The 19,038-nt window shown below is 46.8% G+C and overlaps 1 protein-coding gene across 4 annotated transcripts in view; it reads right to left on the bottom strand.

Moving 5' to 3' along the window:
- The window catches only part of LOC132829072 (tropomyosin alpha-1 chain), a 108,428-nt gene that overhangs the window by 57,229 nt on the left and 32,161 nt on the right, over window positions 1-19,038 (bottom strand). Inside the window, exon 1 of one of the 4 annotated variants that reach the window (XM_060846375.1) lies at window positions 5,443-5,775. The exons of 2 other annotated variants lie outside the window; for them this stretch is intronic. In XM_060846375.1, coding sequence (XP_060702358.1) covers window positions 5,443-5,574 — 132 coding nt within the window. In that variant the 5' untranslated portion in view covers window positions 5,575-5,775. Of the gene's footprint in view, window positions 1-5,442; window positions 5,776-19,038 lie in introns of those variants that run through there. One more of the 4 variants, XM_060846374.1, reaches the window with a different exon arrangement.

The raw sequence follows: 19,038 nt of genomic DNA, 5'->3' as shown, positions 1-19,038 counted from the left end.
CTGCTATTCTTACCTGGTCTGGACTACTTGTGACTCCAGACCCACAGGAACGTGGCTGACAATAACTGCTCTCTGAAGTACATTAAGAGTTTAGTTCTGGGGCAAGTGGGGGTTGATCACAAATGCTAACCTTGACAGCACATATCCACATAAGAATATAGTTAATTACATCCATTAACACAGGACAGGCATATGGAAAACTGCAAATACACTGCACGCACACTTATCAGTAACTACAACAAAAGCATCCTGAATTTTCCCCACTTTAGTCGTTTCTTCATATACTCATTGTTATATTTTACTCCAAGAGAAATGTCTGGCTGTATATCCATCCCACCACAACGACTAGGAGGAGAAAGTGAGGTCTGCAGATACTGGAGATCAGAGCTGAAAATGTGTTGCTGGAAAAGTGCAGCAGGTCAGGCAACATCCAAGGAGCAGGAGAGTTGACGTTTCGGGCATAAGCCCTTCTTCAGGAATCATTCCTGAAGAAGGGCTTATGCCCGAAACGTCGAATCATCACAACGACGCCCCTATTTCACTTCTGGCACATCCATGTCCCAGGTCATCAGCTGCTAAAATTCATGTCTTTGTCACTCCAAAGCACTCCTGGCTGATCTCTTTGATAAAAATTTCTGGATCTCAAACACTTGGCAATTGTCAACATTCACAGCAATGCTCTTCACCGACTGCACGTGCCCTCAACTACCTACTCCGACTCATGGGTTAAGCAACAGCTCAATTTTAAAATTCACATCTTTGTTTTCAAATTCCTCGATAGGCTTGCCCCTCCCCATGTCAGTATTTGGTGCAATGTCACACCCTTCCGAGATCACTGTTCCAACATCTCTGACTTTAATTACTCCACTGGTCACTACGCCTTCAGCTGGCTGAACTCTAGAAGACCCTCCCTAACCCTCTCCATCTTGGCCACCTCTTGCCAGATGTTCTTTCATGAGAATTTTTCATCTGTTCTACAACTTCCTCGAGATCAAGTTTACTTTATGATCCCCTGAAACATTTTGGGACATTCATGTTAAAGTGTTACATTAATCAAGTTGTTACACAATATATGAATTGTTCATGTGGGATTTGACACCAGCAGTGAGATACGTTAAATTGTCATGTGACTGTGATCCTTTGGCACAGTGATTCAGTCAGGTGTTTACATCATGGCTCCAGGTAAAGTAGTCCATGTTAGTGCTCCTCCTTCCCTTGAAGCCCTCTCCTCAGCCAGCACAGGTGGTGAATCTTAAACATATTCTAATAGTCCATCAATTCCTTTTAAAATGTTAACCAAAAGACCTTGGGGTGCAGGTTCATAGTTCCTTGAAAATGGAGCTGTCGGTAGAAAGGATAGTGAAGGCAGCATCAGGTATGCCTGCCTTTATTAGTCAGCAGGAGAAAGTGAGGGCTGCAGATGCTGGAGATCAGAGCTGAAAAATGTGTTGCTGGAAAAGCGCAGCAGGTCAGGCAGCATCCAAGGAGCAGGCGATTCGACGTTTCGGGCCTAAGTCCTTCTTCAGGAAAACTTTATTAGTCAGTACACTGTGTATAGGAATTGCGATGTCATATTGTGTCTACATAGGATATTGGTTAGGCCACTTTTGGAACACTGCATTCAATTCTAGTCTCCCGATATTGGAAAGGAGACCAGAATTGTTGTTAAATTTGAAAAGGGTTCTCAAAGATGCTGCCAGAGATGAGCATAGGGAGAGGCAGAATAGGCTGGGGATGTTTTCCCTGGAGTATCGGGGGCTGAGGGGTGACCTTCTAGAAGTTCATAAAATCATGAGGGGCATGGATAGGTTGAATAGCCAAGGCCTTTTACCCAAGGTAGGGTAGTCCAAAACTAGGGGGCATAGGTTTAAGGTGAGAGGGCAAAGATTTAAAGGGGATCAAAGGGGCAACTTTTCCATGCAGAGGGTAGTGCGTCTACACAATGAACTGCCAGAGGAAGAGGTGGAGGCTGGTGTAATAACACCATTTAAAAGGCATCTGGATGGGTATTTGAATAGGAAGGTTTAAGAGGGATGTGGGCCAAATGCTGGCAAATGGAACTACATTAATTTAGGATATCTGGTCGGCAATGAGTTGAACCAAAGAGTCTGTTTTTGTGCAGTACATCTCTGACTCTAAGAATCTCTACCGGGCCCATCCTCAAGTCTTTTCATTTTGAGAGAAAACAGCCCTGAACTGATTTAGTGTTTCCCAAACAGGATATCCAGTCAGTCCTGGTGTCACACTGGTGTCCCAATCAGGATACCCAGTCAGTCCTGGTGTCGTCCTGGTGTCATACGGAGCAGTTCCGTTTTGGCATTTATCTAGTGTATCCATATCGTTTTATACTTTAAAGACTAGGACAGACACTGGACTAGCTTGGTCGAACTTTCTACTCCAACTTAACATCATGCTTCTTCTCCTCAATAATCCCAGACATGACCCCCAGCTACTTAAAGAGTTTTTAAAATGGTTTTATTTACCTATGATCTTGCTTTTAATGATTTGCTTATCTATATCCTGAGAGACCGTTACTTTTCAGTACTAGAGATTTTGGCCCTTGGCAATACTGAAATTAAATTTGCTCATTACATGCATATTTGCAAATTCATTAATGTTACTGTTACATTCTGTTAGTTACATCCCCAACTTTAACACACCCATAAGTTTGGAAACTCAACTAGTGATTCCTGATTGTTCATGGAGATGGTGGACAAAAGAAAACAATTCTGAAGGTGATGTTGGACTTATACATGACACATGTTAGGCCTCAGCTGGGAGTATTCTGTACAGATCAGGGCACTACGGTATAGGAGAGATTTGAGTGCACTGCAGAGAGAGAGTGCAGAAGCGATTTACAAGAATGGTCATAGGAATGAGAAACTTCAGTGACGAGAATAGCTTGAAGAATTTGGGAATTGTTGTCCTTGGAGGAGATTTGACAGAGGTTTTCAAAATCATGAATGAATTTGACAGTGTGGATAGGGAGAAGCTGTTCCCATCAAGAGAATCATAGAATCTCCATGGTGTAGAAGCAAGCCATTCGGACCGTTGAGTCCACACTGATCCTCCGAACAGCATCCCACCTCCCTCCCACACCCCGATCCCTGTAACCCTGCACTTCCTATGGCTAATCCACCTAGCCTGAACATCCCTGAACACTATAGGGAATTTAGCATGGCCAATCCACCCTAACCTGCACATCTTTGGATTGTGGAAAAAAACTGGATTTCCCGGAGAAAACCCACGCAGATATGGGGAGAATGTGCAAACTCCCCACTCGCTTGAGGGTGGAATCGAACCCAGGTCCCTGGTGCTGTGAGACAGTAGTACTAACTGAGCCACTGTCCACCCCATCACTCATAAAAGTAAAAAGAGAAAGTGAAGACATAGATTTAAAATGATGTACTGATGAAGAAAGGACCAACTGAGAAAAACCTTTTTTCACACAGTAGTCAGGGTCTGGAAATGTGAAGCTCTAGGCACACTCAGTTGAGGCCTTCAAGATGGGCATTGGATGGTTATTTAGATAGAAATGGCATATGGGGATAAGAGCTTGACAGTAGAGAATGGTGAAAGTTCGATGGAGCAGACATCCTCCACCTCTGCCATAACAATTCTGTGATTCTGTGAACAGTAGCACCAATCGTTGTATAATACCACTTCCCACCATTTACAAATCTGAGTATCCACTAAACCTGTCCATTATGTGAGTGCTCTGCAATCCCATGAGATCACAGCTTCTTCTGTTTTTGCTTATTTTACAGACACTTTGCTATCTGTTCTTGTCTCCTGATTCTGCACATTCTGGCATTAAGAACTGAATTTTACATTGCCCTGTGTAGGGGGAAGAAACTGGTAATATTTATCTGGTGGTCTTTCCATGCTGTCTCATACACCCCCCTCCCCCTGCCTCAAGTCTGCAATCTTATTATGGGACGACCAAGGTCTATACTGTTCCACTGGGCCCCAATTGAGGTCTTTAAGTGAGCAGCTATTGCCTATTTAAGGGGCGCTTCTCACTTACCCTCAAATGTTGACATTAGCAAGAATTATTAAGGAGAAGGGCAGCCCAATAAATCACCATACTCAGGCCTTGGGACACCAAGGAAGGGTCACTGCTTCACTTAACTAGGGCAGCACGGTGGTTAGCACTACTGCCTCACAGCGCCAGAGACCCAGGTTCAATTCCCACCTCTGTGTGGAGTTTGCACATTCTCCCCGTATCTGCGTGGGTTTCCTCCGGGTGCTCCGGTTTCCTCCCACAGTCCAAAGATATGCAGGTCAAGTGAATTGGCCATGCTAAATTGCCCGTAGTGTTAGGTAATAAGGGGTAAGTGTAGGGGTATGGTGGGTTGCGCTTCGGAGGGTCGGTGAGGACTTGTTGGGCCGAAGGGCCTGTTTCCACACTGTAAGTAATCTAATTACAATTACAGGATAGCCACCCCGTCACCCAGAAAAGTCCACAATCCCATCATTGCTCCCAACCCAGAGCCTGTCCATCAAGACTCCACTACACATGGGCCTTCCATCCGTTATACCACACTCACCTAACCTCCACTCTACTCATGTCAGGCCTGGACTAAAGCTGGCAGTCTATCAGACTGGCTCAGTGACTCCTGGGGTGCGAGTGAAATCCTCTGTGAAGCAGTTCTGTATTGATTGTGGATGCATTCCCCCCCACCACCAGCCTGCACTCAGAAATACTCCCCAAGTCAAAAACAAAACCATTCCAAGTCAACCCATTAAAAGTTTTTTGAACATTACAAACGTATCCACATTCCCTTTATCACTCCCAGAAGACCAGTCAGGCATGACCAATCCCTTTTGCACAATGTGTGCTCCAGTTAAATTCTTGATATATACTTTTTTAAAATCTCAAAGCCAAATGAACTTATTTACACAACAATCATTAAACATAAATCATAAACAGTACCCATTTGTTCTCTCTTCACAAGAGATTGTTCCTAAGTCTTCCAACAGTTTTTTTTTCTACTTTTCCCAAATATTGCCACTTCTAGCCCAACGTTTCACGGACTCAAGTCATCACTTTTTTTAAAACCAAAAATGTATTGAGTCATGTTCGAGAACTTTCTAAGTTCTGACACAGGAAATCCTATTAAACTAGACATTTTCTGACTACAAAGGAACTCATTAAAGCCATGGTTTAAATCTCTACGAATTAGATTGTCTCATTTTTTCCCCCAAATTAACTCCCTCTCCCCCCCGGCCCAAGTTAAAAACTTTTATCCAGCTCCCCTGGAAGTTGTGCTGCTGGTCTGTTCCCCCGGGAGGGGCACTAGGACCCGCGGCCACCCCGCCGCTGGCTGGGTGACCACCGCCCTGCTTTGTGAGAGCCGGAGTCCTGGGCGCCCTCCTCCCCCGGGTCCCGCCGCCCGCCCGGCGCCTCCAGCCCAGCGCCGCGCCGCGGTGCTCACTAACTTTCTCCCGGAGTTCGTGCTCCTTGTCCAGCTCCCGCTGCAGCTGTTCGGCCCGTTCCTCCGCTTCGTCCGCCTGTTGCTGCAGGCTCTGGATCTTCCGTCGCACTGATTCCAAAGAAGTGGCTCCAGCCATAACTGTGAGTTAGGGGATAATCTCTCTTTTTTTTCCTCTCTGTCTCTCTCACACAATCTCTTTTTCTCTCTCTCTCTCACTCACTCTCTCTCTCACTCACTCACTCACTCTCTTACACTTTCTTTCTCTCTCCCTGGCTCTTCCACTCTTTCTCTGTATCTTCCTCTCTCTCACACTCCCTCTTTCTGGTGATCGAATGAAGGGGGGGATTTGCCAGTCACTGACTCACTCACTCACACCAATGGGAGCAGCCCCTATGACACCACAGGGAGGGCACTTCCACGCTAAAATATGGAACTTTTGTCCTTATTTGGGAATGAGTGGGAAAAAAAAGGTGGGAAGTGTCAGAAAAGCTGGAAAGAGCGAGCTCAGCCCAGAGGAAAGGTTCAGCTTTTTGTTATTTTTCAAAAAAAAACCCTAAGCATTAAACGCCCTGTGTTTGCTTTCACCAGCATCTGCAGGAAATGTAGGTTAATTCTTTCTGTTTGCAGTCCTCTCTCTCTCTCAAACTGCACTCAGGTCTCAAAACTTTCATTTGGGAACTGCTCTCAGCTCACTCACTTTACCCATCGCCCCCCGAATTCTCTCCCCTCAGATCCATTCCTCATATTGTGTGTGTGTGTGTATGTATTATATATATATATTTTTAAAAGTGGTCTTGTGTTTGAACTGACCAATACTTCAAGCACACGCAGAAGACTACTATCTCGGACTCCCCACTAGGAATGTGACCGCGCCCTCCAACCTAACATCAAGTATTTTCCAAGACTATTCAAAGACCTCATTGTCTCCTCTGGAACTCTTTCCCACCACAATACCTAGGGTCACCAAACTGAAAACTATCATCACGTCTAGTCATGGACTCATACAGCATGGAAACAGACCCTTCGGCCCAACTCCTCCATGCCAACCAGATTTCCCAAAGTAAATTAGTCTGCATTTGACCCATATCCCTCTAAACCTTTAATTAAGAACAAAAGAATCATGGATGCTGGAAATTAGAAACAGAAACAGAAACAGAACTTGCTGGAAAATTTCAGCTGGTCTGGCAGCAACTGTGGGGAGAAATGAGTTAACATTTCCGGTCCAGCGTTCCCATGCTGACCAACTGCCATCAGTTCTGGGGAAGGCACCATAAGACATAGGAGTGGAAGTAAGGCCATTCAGCCCATCGAGTCCACTCTGCCATCAATCATGGCTGATGGGCATTTCAACTCCACTTACCAGCATTCTCCCCGTAGCCCTTAATTCCTCGAGACAACAAGAATCTATCAATCATTGGAGCCGAATTGTTAATTCTGTTTCCCTCCCCATGGATGCTGCCAGATTTGCTGAGCTTTTCCAGCAATTTTTGACTTTGTTCCCTCTAAACCTTTCCCATCCGAGCAAATCAGGGCAGGATTTACACACTTAATGGTAAGGTCCTGGGGAGTGTTGCTGAACAAAGAGACCTTGGAGTGTAGGTTCATAGCTCCTTGAAAGTGGAGTCGCAGGTAGATAGGATAGTGAAGAAGGCATTTGGTATGCTTTCCTTCATTGGTCAGAGTATTGAGTAGAGGGCTTGACAGGTCATGTTGCAGCTGTACATTGGTTAGACTACCTTTGGAGTATTGTGTGCAGGTCTGGTCTCCCTCCTATGGGAAGGATGTTGTGAAACTTGAAAGGGTTCAGAAAAGATTTACAAGGATGTTGCCAGGGTTGGAGGATTTGAGCTATAGGGAGAGGCTGAACAGGCTGGGGCTGTTTTCCTTGGAGTGTCAGAGGCTGAGTGGTGACCTTATAGAGGTTTATAAAATCATGAGGGGCGTGGTTAAGGTAAATAGACAAGATATTTTACCTGGGGTGAGAGGACATAGGTTTAGGGTGAGGGGGAAAATTTAAAAGGGACCTAAGGGGCAACATTTTCACACAGAGGGTGATGTGTGTGTGTGTGTGGAATGAGCTGTCAGAGGAAGTGGTGGAGGCTGATACAATTACAACCATTTAAAGGGCATCTGGATGTGGACATGATTAGGAAGGGTTTAGCGGGATATGGGCCAAATGCTCCAACCCCAACCTCACCATCAAACCGGCAGACAAGGGAGATGCAGTGGTAGTTTGGCTCACTGATCTTTACATTACTGAGGCTAAACGCCAGCTCGCGGAATCCTCCTCCTACTGTTCCCTTGATCATGACCCCCACCTCCCATCACCAAACTATCATCTCCCAGACCATCCATAACCTCATCACCTCAGGGGGATCTCCCATCCACCGCCTCCAACCTCAAAGTCCCACAACCCCGCACCGCCCGTTTCTACCTCCTGCCCAAAATCCACAAACCTGACTGCCCCGGCTGACCCATCGTCTCAGCCTGCTCCTGCCCCACCGAACTAATTTCTGCATACCTCGACACGGTCCTGTCCCCCTTAGTCCAAGAACTCCCCACCTACGTTCGGGACACCACCCACGCCCTCCACCTCCTCCATGATTTTCGCTTCCCCGGCCCCCAATGCCTTATCTTCACCATGGACATCCAGTCCCTGTACACCTCCATCCCCCATCACAAAGGCCTCAAAGCCGTCCACTTCTTCCTCTCCCGCTGACCCTAGCAGTACCCTTCCACTGACACCCTCCTTTCACTGACTGAACTGGTCCTCACTCCTAACAACTTCTCCTTCCAATCCTCCCACTTCCTCCAAACCAAAGGAGTAGCCATGGGCACCCACATGAGCCCCAGCTATGCCTGCCTCTTCGTCAGATATGTGGAACAGTCCATCTTCCGCAACTACACTGGCACCACCCCCCACCTTTTCCTCCGCTACATTGATGACTGTATCGGCGCTACCTCATGCTCCCACGAGGAGGTTAAACAGTTCATCCACTTTACTAACACCTTCCACCCCGACCTCAAATTTACCTGGACCGTCTCAGACTCCTCCCTCCTCTTCCTAGACCTCTCCATTTCTATCTCGGACGACCGACTCAACACGGACGTTTACTACAAACCGACCAACTCCCGCAGCTACCTGGACTACACTTCCTCCCACCCTGCCCCCTGTAAAAACGCCATCCCATATTCCCAATTCCTTTGTCTCCGCCGCATCTGCTTCCAGGAGGACCAGTTTCAATACCGAACAACCCAGATGGCCTCCTTCTTCAAAGACCGCAATTTCCCCTCAGACGCGATTGACGTTGCCCTCCACCGCATCTCCTCCACTTCCCGCTCCTCCGCCCTTGAACCCCGCCCCTCCAGTCGCCATCAGGGCAGAACCCCACTGGTCCTCACCTACCACTCCACCAACCTCCAGATACATCATACCATCCTTCGTCATTTCCGCCACCTCCAAACAGACCCCACCACCATTTCCCTCCCTTCCCCTATCAGCGCTCCAGAAAGACCACTCCTTCTGCGACTCCCTCGTTAGGTCCACACCCCTCACCAACCCAACCTCCACTCCCGGCACCTTCCCCTGCAACCGCAGGAAATGCAAAACTTGTACCTACACCTACCCCCTTACTTCTGTCCAAGGCCCCAAGGGATCCTTCCATATCTATCACAAATTCACCTGCATCTCCACACACATCATCTATTGCACCCGATGTGGCCTCCTCTATATTGGAGAGACAGGCTGCCTACTTGCAGAACGTTTCAGAGAGCACCCCTGGGACACCCGGACTGACCAACCCAACCACATCGTGTTTGAACACTTTAACTCCTCCTTCCACTCCGCCAAGAACATGCAGGTCCTTGGCCTCCTCCATCACCAGACCATGGCAATACGACGGCTGGAGGAAGAGCGCCTCAACTTCTGTCTAAGAACCCTCCAACCACACGGGATGAATGCAGATTTCTCCAACGTCCTCATTTCCCCCCCCCCCCCCCCCCCCCCCCCCCCCCCCCCCCCCTTCTCAGTCCCAACCCTCGGACTCAACACCGCCTTCTTGACCTGCAATCTTCTTCCTGACCTCTCCTCCCCCAACCCCTCTCCGGCCTATCACCCTCACCTTAAACTCTTCCCAACACCCCTCCCCTATCGCATTCCCAACACCCCTCCCCCAAGTCCCTCCTCTCTACCTTTTATCTTAGCCTGCTTGGCACACCCTCCTCATTCCTGAAGAAGGGCTCATGCCCAGAAACATCGATTCTCCTGCTCCTTGGATGCTGCCTGACCTGCTGCGCTTTTCCAGCAACACATTTTTCAGCTCTGATCTCCAGCATTTGCAGTCCTCACTTTCTCCTAGATTAGATTAGCATGGATGAGTTGGACTGAAGGGTCTGATTCCCTGCTGTACATCTCTGACTTGTGTGACCTGCCCAGGTGCCTTTTAAATATTGTAACTGTACAGTCTCGATCACTTCCTCTGGCAGCTTGTTCCACATATGCGCCACCCTCCGGTCCCTTTAAATCTTTTCTCCCTCACGTTAAACCTGTACCTTCTAGATTTGGACTCCCCTACCCTGGGGAAAAGACCTTAACTTATCTATGCCCCTCATGATTTTATAAACCTCCATAAGGTCATCCCTCAGCCTCTGATGCTCCAGGACAAACAGCCCCAGCCTATTATCATCATTGGCGGTCACTCACAGAGGGTGATGGTTGTCTCTATCTCAGGGGGAATTTGTAGGTGGCTGTGTAAACCCAGCCTGTCCAGGCCCTCCTTTCCGCCTGCAGTCCCGGTAACATCCTTGCAAATCTTTCTTTGTCATCTACATAATTGCAAAGGGTGTGAAAATGGACTATCTAGTACAGACTGGCCATCTTAGTCTTGACTAGAAAAGGACACTTCCATGCAAAAATATGGAACTTTTCTCCTTTGGGAATGAGTGGGGAAGAAAAGTATAAGAGAACTGTTGCTGGGTTAAAATCCTCTAACAACACTTATTACCCCTCATTACCCCAGCAATGGCAGCATGGCGGCTGGTGGTTAGCACTGCAGCCTCCCAGCGCCAGGGATCCCGGTTCGATTCCAGCCTTGAGTGACTGTCTGTGTGGAGTTTGTACATTCTCCCCGTGTCTGCGTGGGTTTCCTCCGGGTGCTCCGCTTTCCTCCCATGATCCAAAGATGTGTGGTTAGGTGGATTGGCCATGCTAAATTGGCCATATTGTTAGGTGCATCTGTCAGGGCAATGTGGGTGATATAAGGCAATTGGTCTGGGTGGGTTACTCTTTAGAGGGCCGGTGAGGACTTGCTGGGCCGAAGGGCCTGTTCACACACTGTAGGGATTCTAAGTTCAATGGTGATTCAAGAAGGTAACTCACCACCAACCTCTCAGGGCCAGTTAGAGATGGCAATAAAGACTGGCCCAGCCAGTAATACCCACATCCTGTCAAAGAGTAAAATATATCCCATGTCTATCTCCTCCTTAGAATTGGCAAACTTCAGCCTGTCTTTCGAATCACAGAATGACAAGTATTGTAGTAAGAAGAAGGACATTTGACCCATCAGTTTCATGCTGTATTATTTGACCCATTCCCTACATCCATGCATTTCCTGTTCTTCAGATTTTTAGAAGGATTAGATTAGATTCCCTACAGTGTGGAACCAGGCCCTTTGGCCCAATAAGTTGACACTGACCCTCCGAAGAGTAATCCACCCAGGCCCATTCCCCTCTGACAATGCACCTAATACTACGGGCAATTTAGCATGGCCAACTCGCCTAACCTGCACATCTTTGGCTTGTGGGAGGAAACCGGAGCACCCGGAGGAAACCCACACAGACACAGGGAGAATGTGCAAACTCCACACAGACAGTTGCCTGAGACTGGAATCGAATCTGGGTCCCTGGTGCTGTGAGGCAGCAGCGCTAATCACTGAGCCACTGTGCCGCCCCTTTTAGAGAAAAAAATGCAAAAGGAGGCCACTCTGCCCATTGTGATTACACTGATTGGAAGATGAGCTGTGTAGCCTGATCCCGCTTTCCAGCATTTGCTCCATATCCCTGGAGATAATGGGATGCCAGATGCACATATCCAGACATCTTTGAAATGAGTAGAGGATTTCTGCCCAACCTCCCCTTCAGGCAGTGGGTTCTGTCCTCATCTTCCCTCTAATCCTTCACTTGCCTCCTCATTACTGACAATCTGTTAAGGGGAGTAGGTCCTTCCCATCCACTTAATCCCCTCACAGCCGTGTACACCTCAATCAAATTGCTCCACTGTGAGGGGAAAGGGATAAGTTACAGACAACACAACCCCAGCCTAGCCAGTGTTTCCTCATGGGTGCAGTTTTTCAGTCTGGCAATATCCTTGTAAATCCTCTCTGTCCTCTCTCTAGATTAATGATGCTCTTTCTGTAATGAGATGATCAGAACTACCCACTAGACTTGAGGTGAGGAGAATATACAGTTCTAGCGTTACCTCTCTACTCTTATCCCAGTCTGACAAAGGGAAGGATTCCATATGCCAATCTATTGTTCCACTTTCAGTGATCGTGGACGTTCACTCCAAAGCACCTCAATTCTCATAGAATCCCTACAGTGTGAAAGCAGGCTATTCGGCCCATTGAGTCCCCATGACTCTTTGGAGAGGATCCCACCCAGACTCACCCCCTACCCTGTAACCCTGCATTTCCCACGGTTACTCTGCCTAGCCTGAACATCACTGCAGCCTCTGGGCAAGATGTGGAGGTGCCGGTGTTGGAGAAATTTAAAAGTCGTACAACACCTTGGTTATAGTCCAACGGGTTTATTTGAAAGTACAAGCTTTCGGAGTACTGATACCTGATGAAGGAGCAGTGCTTCATAAGCTTGTACTTCCAAATATACTTGTTGGACTATAATCTGGTGTTGTGTAACATTTAACTTGGTTCATTATGGGCAATTTAGCGTGGTCAATCCACCTAAACTGCACAGTTTTGGACTGTGGGAGGAAACCCACCTTACATCACTTGACTGACGATCGAATGTAGACTGATGGGTCAGCAATTGGCTAGTTTAAATTTGTTGTGCTTTTTGTATTTAGGACATAGCTGGACAATTAACAACATTTCTGGGCAAGTGTGTCTAACTGGACTGGAATACCTTGGTTATGGGTCCTACAGTTCAGAAGCACAAATCTTTAATTTTGAAAAAAGCTCCCTCTATCTGGAATGGTGTTTGTTGTTGTCTCTGGTGCCTGGTTAATGCTGAGCGGTCTGTCTGGTTCCATCCCTTTTGGAGAGTTTTGGGTTGTTTCTCTGAGTGACTTGCCTACAGGAGTTTACAGTCGAGAGTGTGGTGCTGGAAAAGCACGGCCAGTCAGGCAGCATCCGAGGAGCAGGAGAGTCAACGTTTCCAGCATAAACCCTTCATCAGGATCTCCAGCCTCTGCACTTTCTCCCAGGGCAACCATGTTACTGTGGCTCTGGACTCACATGTAGACCAGACCAGGTAATTTCCTTTTTTAAAGGGCATTAGTGAACCAGATTTGTTTTTTACAATTGACAACGTTTTTGTGGTCATCATTAGACTTCCAGCTTTTTATTGAACTCAAATTCCATGATCTGCATGAGGTGGGATTCGAACCGGGTCCCTCCCCCTAGTATGTTGCCTGGTTGTCTGGATTACAACAACAATGCCACTAGGCCATGGCCTCCTGCAAACAAGCTCCCACTGACCTCGCTATCCTCAACCTGCTGCGCTGTTTGATGAAACTCAAACTAGCTCAAGGAACATCACCTCATCTTAGAAAAGTCCTCCAGATTCAGCACAGAGTATAAATCTAATCTCTGCTCTGTTTGTTTCCAGACTGATGCTATCAGCATCACCTTTTGTTTCACCTTCTCCAGCCTGTGCTCCACGATCCTTTTCTCCCTTTTTTCCTTGCCTCTGGACTTCTGTGAGACATGTTACACACAAAATGGGGGCATAGAAGTAAAATGCTGCATATACCTGTTTTCCCCCCCCCCCAATCTATGGGGAGAGAGAAAAGTTGGATAATTTTGCAGCCCCCTCCCAGAAGGCAGAGTAGGGTGAGAGCTGGGGAGCTACCAAAGTCAGGGGACTGTGTGCCAGAATGGCTCCATGAACACCTCCAAACGAGGAGGAGTTTATCAATGGCAGGATTGGCTTCCTCCTCTTTTGGAAGCAATTAATTCCTGGAAATTAAGCCCCAATTAGGGGTCACTAATTAATGTTTTGAGGAGGTAGTGAGTTAAATGGAGACCAGTCTTGTTTCTTACTGTACAGATGCTGAGGATTTGCTGTATTTTCAGTGTTCTTACTTCTGCGGTATTTTAGTTTGGCATTAATTATTTCTGTGCCTCTTCCCCTTTTAAAAATCTTTCAATTCAGCCTTTTACCCCCCAACAAATTTAAAATCATTATTTCTTTCTTGAATTCACCTCTTTTCTGTTTTCAGTGTGTTCTTGTGTATAAGAATATAGTTTTCTCTGCATTCAGCTGATTTTCATTTTGAAGATCTAAGTTCCTCCCAATAAGGAAGAGGCTTGTATTTATATAACATCTTTCAAAATCTCAGTACATCTCCAAGCAGTTTTAATTTACACAGGAGGTAGTCACTCTTGTAGCAAAGTGAATCACAACGGCCACTTTGAGCTTAGCAAGTAAAAACTGAGAGAAGTGCCGAGGCTGTATTCTGAGGAACGGTCACCGAGCCCAGCCCACTTGATATCTCTTCGTACATGCTGCCAGATATACTGAGCTTTTCCAGTAACCTCTGTTTTTGTTTGAGAATAGCAAGGCTTGGTGTGACCACTTTACAGATGACCCCCCCCCCCCCACCCCGTTCAGTCCAGAAACTTGACCTTGAGATTCCAGGCACTGGTCATTTTAATTCTCTAAGCTGCCTTCACTGCTTCCCATCCACAGCCTCTGATGGTGCTGCAGGGATTCTTACAGCAAGCTGGAGGAACAGTACCTCATCTCTCAATTAGGCATTTTCCAGCCTTACAGACTCAGCACGGAGTTCAACAATTTCTGATCGCAACCTCTCTGCTTCCTTTCTCTTTTTATTCTTCTCTGCTTCCTCTTTGGTGTTTTTACTTTAGGATGACAGCTGGTCATCGTTCTGCCATTCACCCCTCCACTAGTCACATCCTTTTGTTTTTGAACAGTTAAGACATCTGGATGGGCATAGGAATAAGAAGGGTTTCGAGGGATATGGGCCACATGCTGGCAAATGGGACTACATTAAGTTAAGCTATCTGCTCAGTAGGGATGAGTTGGTCAGAAGGGTCTGTTTCCGTGCTGTACGTCTCTGTGACTCTACTAGTCCCATTCTCCCTCTCATTGGCCTTGTGCCGTCAACCATTTTGTCATTTAATCTCCTGCCTTTTCTTCCATTTTGCTTTTTTTTTTCTCCCCACCCTGTCCTCCTTTTCACTTGCTTAAAATCTTTTACATTTCTAGTGAAAGGCCTTTGACCTATGCAGTTAACTCTGTTTTGGTCTTCAGAGATGCTGCCAGACCTGCTGAGTTTCCCCATTGTTTGCTGTTCTCATTGTGTTGAACTCTCTCTGTTATACTCTTCCATCTACTCCTCCCTCACTGCTCTGAGAAGTGTTCTGTTCCTCTGCTTCGGGCCTCGCAGATCTCTCGGTCCCTTTGCTCTAGCATAGGTTTCCATGCCTTCTGCTGATCAGGAATTAAACTCTGAAATTCTCTCTCTGCCTCTCCAGTGTGTCTTCTTTAAGATTCTCCTTAAAACCTCCTCAACTTTAGTTTCAGTTTTGTCTTATCATCACATGCACCTGGAACTTCATTCTATATCAAAGCGCTATATAAATACAAGTAGTTTGTTGTTGTTGTTGTTGTTGTTGTTAAGCATTCCACTTCAGTTTTAAGATTTTCAAAGCTCTCTTTCTGCTGAATACTTTGTCTTCGTTCCCCTCTGCTACTTGCTGTAACTAGCCAAAACGGCAGGTAGGTCTGTCTGAAGTTGGGTGAAATGTGCACTGGAAGAAATACACAACTGGGCACGGAAAGAGCCATCATAGTTTGAGAAAGGGAAATCACATTTAAGTAATTGATTAGGGTTCTTTGAGGAAGTAACAAGCAAGTTCAGAAAAGATTTACAAGGATGTTGCCGGGGTTGGAGGATTTGTGCTATAGGACTGGGGCGTAAGAGGCTGAGGGGTGACCTTTTATAGAGGTTTATAAATCATGAGGGGCATGCGTAGGATAAATCGACACGGTCTTTTTCCTGGCGTGGGGGAGTCCAGAACTCGAGGGCGGCACAATGGCTCAGTGGTTAGTACTGCTGCCTCACAGCGCAGGTTCAATTCCCGCCTCAGGCAACTGTCTGTGTAGAGTTTGCACATTCTCTCCGTGTCTGCGTGGGTTTCCTCCGGGTGCTCCGGTTTCCTCCCGCAATCCAAAGATGTGCTGGTTAGGTGAACTGGCCATGCTAAATTGCCCATTGTGTTAGGTGCATTCGTCAGAGGGAAATGGGTCTGGGTGGGTTACTCTTCATGTGTGGACTTGATGGGCCAAAGGGCCTGTTTCCACACTGTAGGGAATCTAATCAAATCTACGGGGTATAGGATTTAGGGTGAGTCAAAAAGTGTGGTGCTGGAAAAGCTCGGCTGGTCAGGCAGCATCCGAGGAGCAGGAGAGTCGGCGTTTCGGGCATAATCTCTTGCTTGCAATGTCGACTCTCCTGCTCCTCGGATGTTGCCTGACCAGCCGAGCTTTTCCAGCTCCACACTTTCTGCCTGTGATCTCCAGCAGCTGCAGTCCTCTCCTTTCTCTCGTTGGTTTAGGCTGAGGAGGGAACGATTTAAAAGGGACCTAAGGGGTAACCTTTTCACACAGAGGGTGGTACGTGTATGGAATGAGCTGCCAGAGGAAGTGGTGGAGGCTGGTACAATTGTAACATTTAAAAGGCATCTGGATGGTATATGAATAGGAAGGGTTTGGAGGGATATGGGCCAAGTGCTGGCAGGTGGGGTTAATTAACTTCGGCTATCTCGTCAGAACGGATGAATTGGGCCGAAGGTCTGTTTCTGCGCTGTACATCTCTATGACTCTAAGTTTAAAAGGGAGCCTGTAAATGTGATGTGTTTGGATTTCATAGAGTCCCTACAGTGTGGAAGCAGGCCATTCAGCCCATTGAAGCCACACCGACCCTCCGAAGAGCATCCCACTCAGACCCACGCCGCCTACCCATCCCTGTAGCCCTGCATTTCCCATGGCTATCCCACTTAGCCTGCACGTAATGGGGCAATTTAGCACGGCCAGTTCAACTAACCTGCATATCTTTGGTCTGTGGAGGAAACCGGAGCACCGGGAAGAAACCCACACAGACACAGGGAGAACGTGCAAGCTCCACTCAGTCATCCGAGGGCGGATTCATATCCGGGTCCCTGGTGCTGTGAGGCAGGAGAGCTAAACGCTGAACCACGGCGCTGCTCCAGATTCCAAGGGTTACTCCACAAACTCCGAGCTCATGGCGTAGTGGCATTTTACAGATAGAGGATTGGTCAGCTAACAGGAAGCAGAACATCGGGATAAATAGGTATTTACCAGGTTGTTAAATTGCAACCAGAGGAGTACCATCGGGATCAGTACTGCATCCAAGATTATTTACATTCTCCAACAATGACTTGGGTGAAAAGACTGGAGGTTTGCTGATGTGGTACCACTGTTTAAGAAGGGTGGTGAGGAAAAGCCAGGGAACTAAAGACAAGTGAGCCTGGGGGGAAAGTTGTTGGAGGGAATCCCGTGGGATGGAATTTACATGTATTTGGAAAGATAAGGACTGATTAGAGATTGTCAGCATAGCTTTGTGTGAGAAATCATGCCTCACGAACTTGATTGAGCTTTTTGAAGAAATAACAAAGGTGATTGATGAGGGCAATGGACATGGTCTACATGGACTTCAGTAAGGTGTTCGACAAGGTTCCCCATGGGAGGTTGGTGAGCAAGGTTAGATCTCATGGAATACAGAGAGAACTAGCCATTTGGATACAGAACTGGTTCAAATGTTCTGGTGGACAGAGGGTGGTGGTGGAGGGTTGTTTTTCAGACTGGAGGCCTGAGACCAGTGTAGTGCCACAAGATCGGTGCTGGGTCCACTACTTTTGTTATTAATAAATGATTTGCATGTGAAACATTGGAGACATAGTAAGTTTGCAGTTGATACCAAAATTGGAGGTGTATTGGACGGCGAAGATCGGATGGGCCAATGGGCTGAGAAGTGGCAGATGGAGTTTAATTCAGATAAATGCAAGGTGCTGCATTTTGGGAAAGTGGATCTTAGCAGGACTTATACACTTAATGGTAAGGTCCTAGGGAGTGTTGCTGAACAAAGAGACTTTGGAGTGCAGGTTCATAGCTCCTTGAAAGTGGAGTCGCAGGTAGATAGGATAGTGAAGAAGGCGTTTGGTATGCTTTCCTTTATTGGTCAGAGTATTGAGTACAGGAGTTGGGAAGTCATGTTACAGCTGTACAGGACATTGGTTAGGCCACTGTTGGAATATTGAGTGCAGTTCTGGTCTCCTTCCTATCGGAAAGATGTTGTGAAACTTGAAAGGGTTCAGAAAAGATTTACAAGGATGTTGCCAGGGTTGGAGGATTTGAGCTACCGGGAGAGGCTGAACAGGCTGGGGCTGTTTTCTCTGGAGCATCGGAGGCTGAGGGGTGATTTTATAGAGGTTTATAAAATCATGAGGGGCATGGGTAAATAGACAAAGTCTTTTCCCTGGGGTCGGGGAGTCCAGAACTAGGGGGCATAGTTCTCAAAAATTGAGAGGGGAAAGATATAAATGAGACCTAAGGGACAGCATTTTCACAAAGAGGGTTGTGCATGAATGGAATGAGCTGCCAGAGGAAGTGGTGGAGGCTGGTACAATTACAATATTTAAAAGGATGTGTATATGAATAAGAATAATTTGGAGGAATATGGGCCGGGTGTTGGTCAGTGGGACTCGATTGGGTTGGGATATCTGGTCGGCATGGACGGGTTGGACCGAAGGGTCTGTTTCCGTGCTGTCCATCTCTCTCCCTATGATCAAATGGATGGCAGCTATTAATACCAATGATGCCGAGAGGTGGGGGAAGTACATTTTTAAGAGGAGTAGAGACTCCTTGAAGGAATACAGATAGTTTGAGAGAGTGGATGAAATTTGGCAGATGGAGTGTAAGGTGTCTACCATGGCAGGGAGAATAGAAAAGCAGCATTTTATTTAAATGACAAGAGATTGCAGAACTCTGAGGGACAGGGAGATTTGAGTATCCAGGTGTATGAATCACATAAAGCTAATGTGCTGATAAAACAAATGATTCAAAAAGCTAATTCAGTAATGATATTTAAAGCAAGGGGAAAGAAACATGAAAACAGGGAAGTTTTGCTGCAGCTGCATTGTGAGCCCACGTTTGGAATACCGTTTCAGTCTCCTTATTGGATAAAGAGAATTACACTTCTCTGGAGTGAGGGATCACTCAACTCCATTCCTGTGGTGAAAGACTTCTCTTGTAAAGAAAAGTTGAACAGCTTGGAACTGGGCACACTGGACTTCAGAAAAAAAGTGAGGTGATCTTATGC

This window comes from Hemiscyllium ocellatum, chromosome 28 (assembly GCF_020745735.1).
Source record: "Hemiscyllium ocellatum isolate sHemOce1 chromosome 28, sHemOce1.pat.X.cur, whole genome shotgun sequence".
Classification (NCBI taxonomy): Eukaryota; Metazoa; Chordata; class Chondrichthyes; order Orectolobiformes; family Hemiscylliidae; genus Hemiscyllium; species Hemiscyllium ocellatum.
This window is presented reverse-complemented; position numbering and strand designations above follow the sequence as displayed.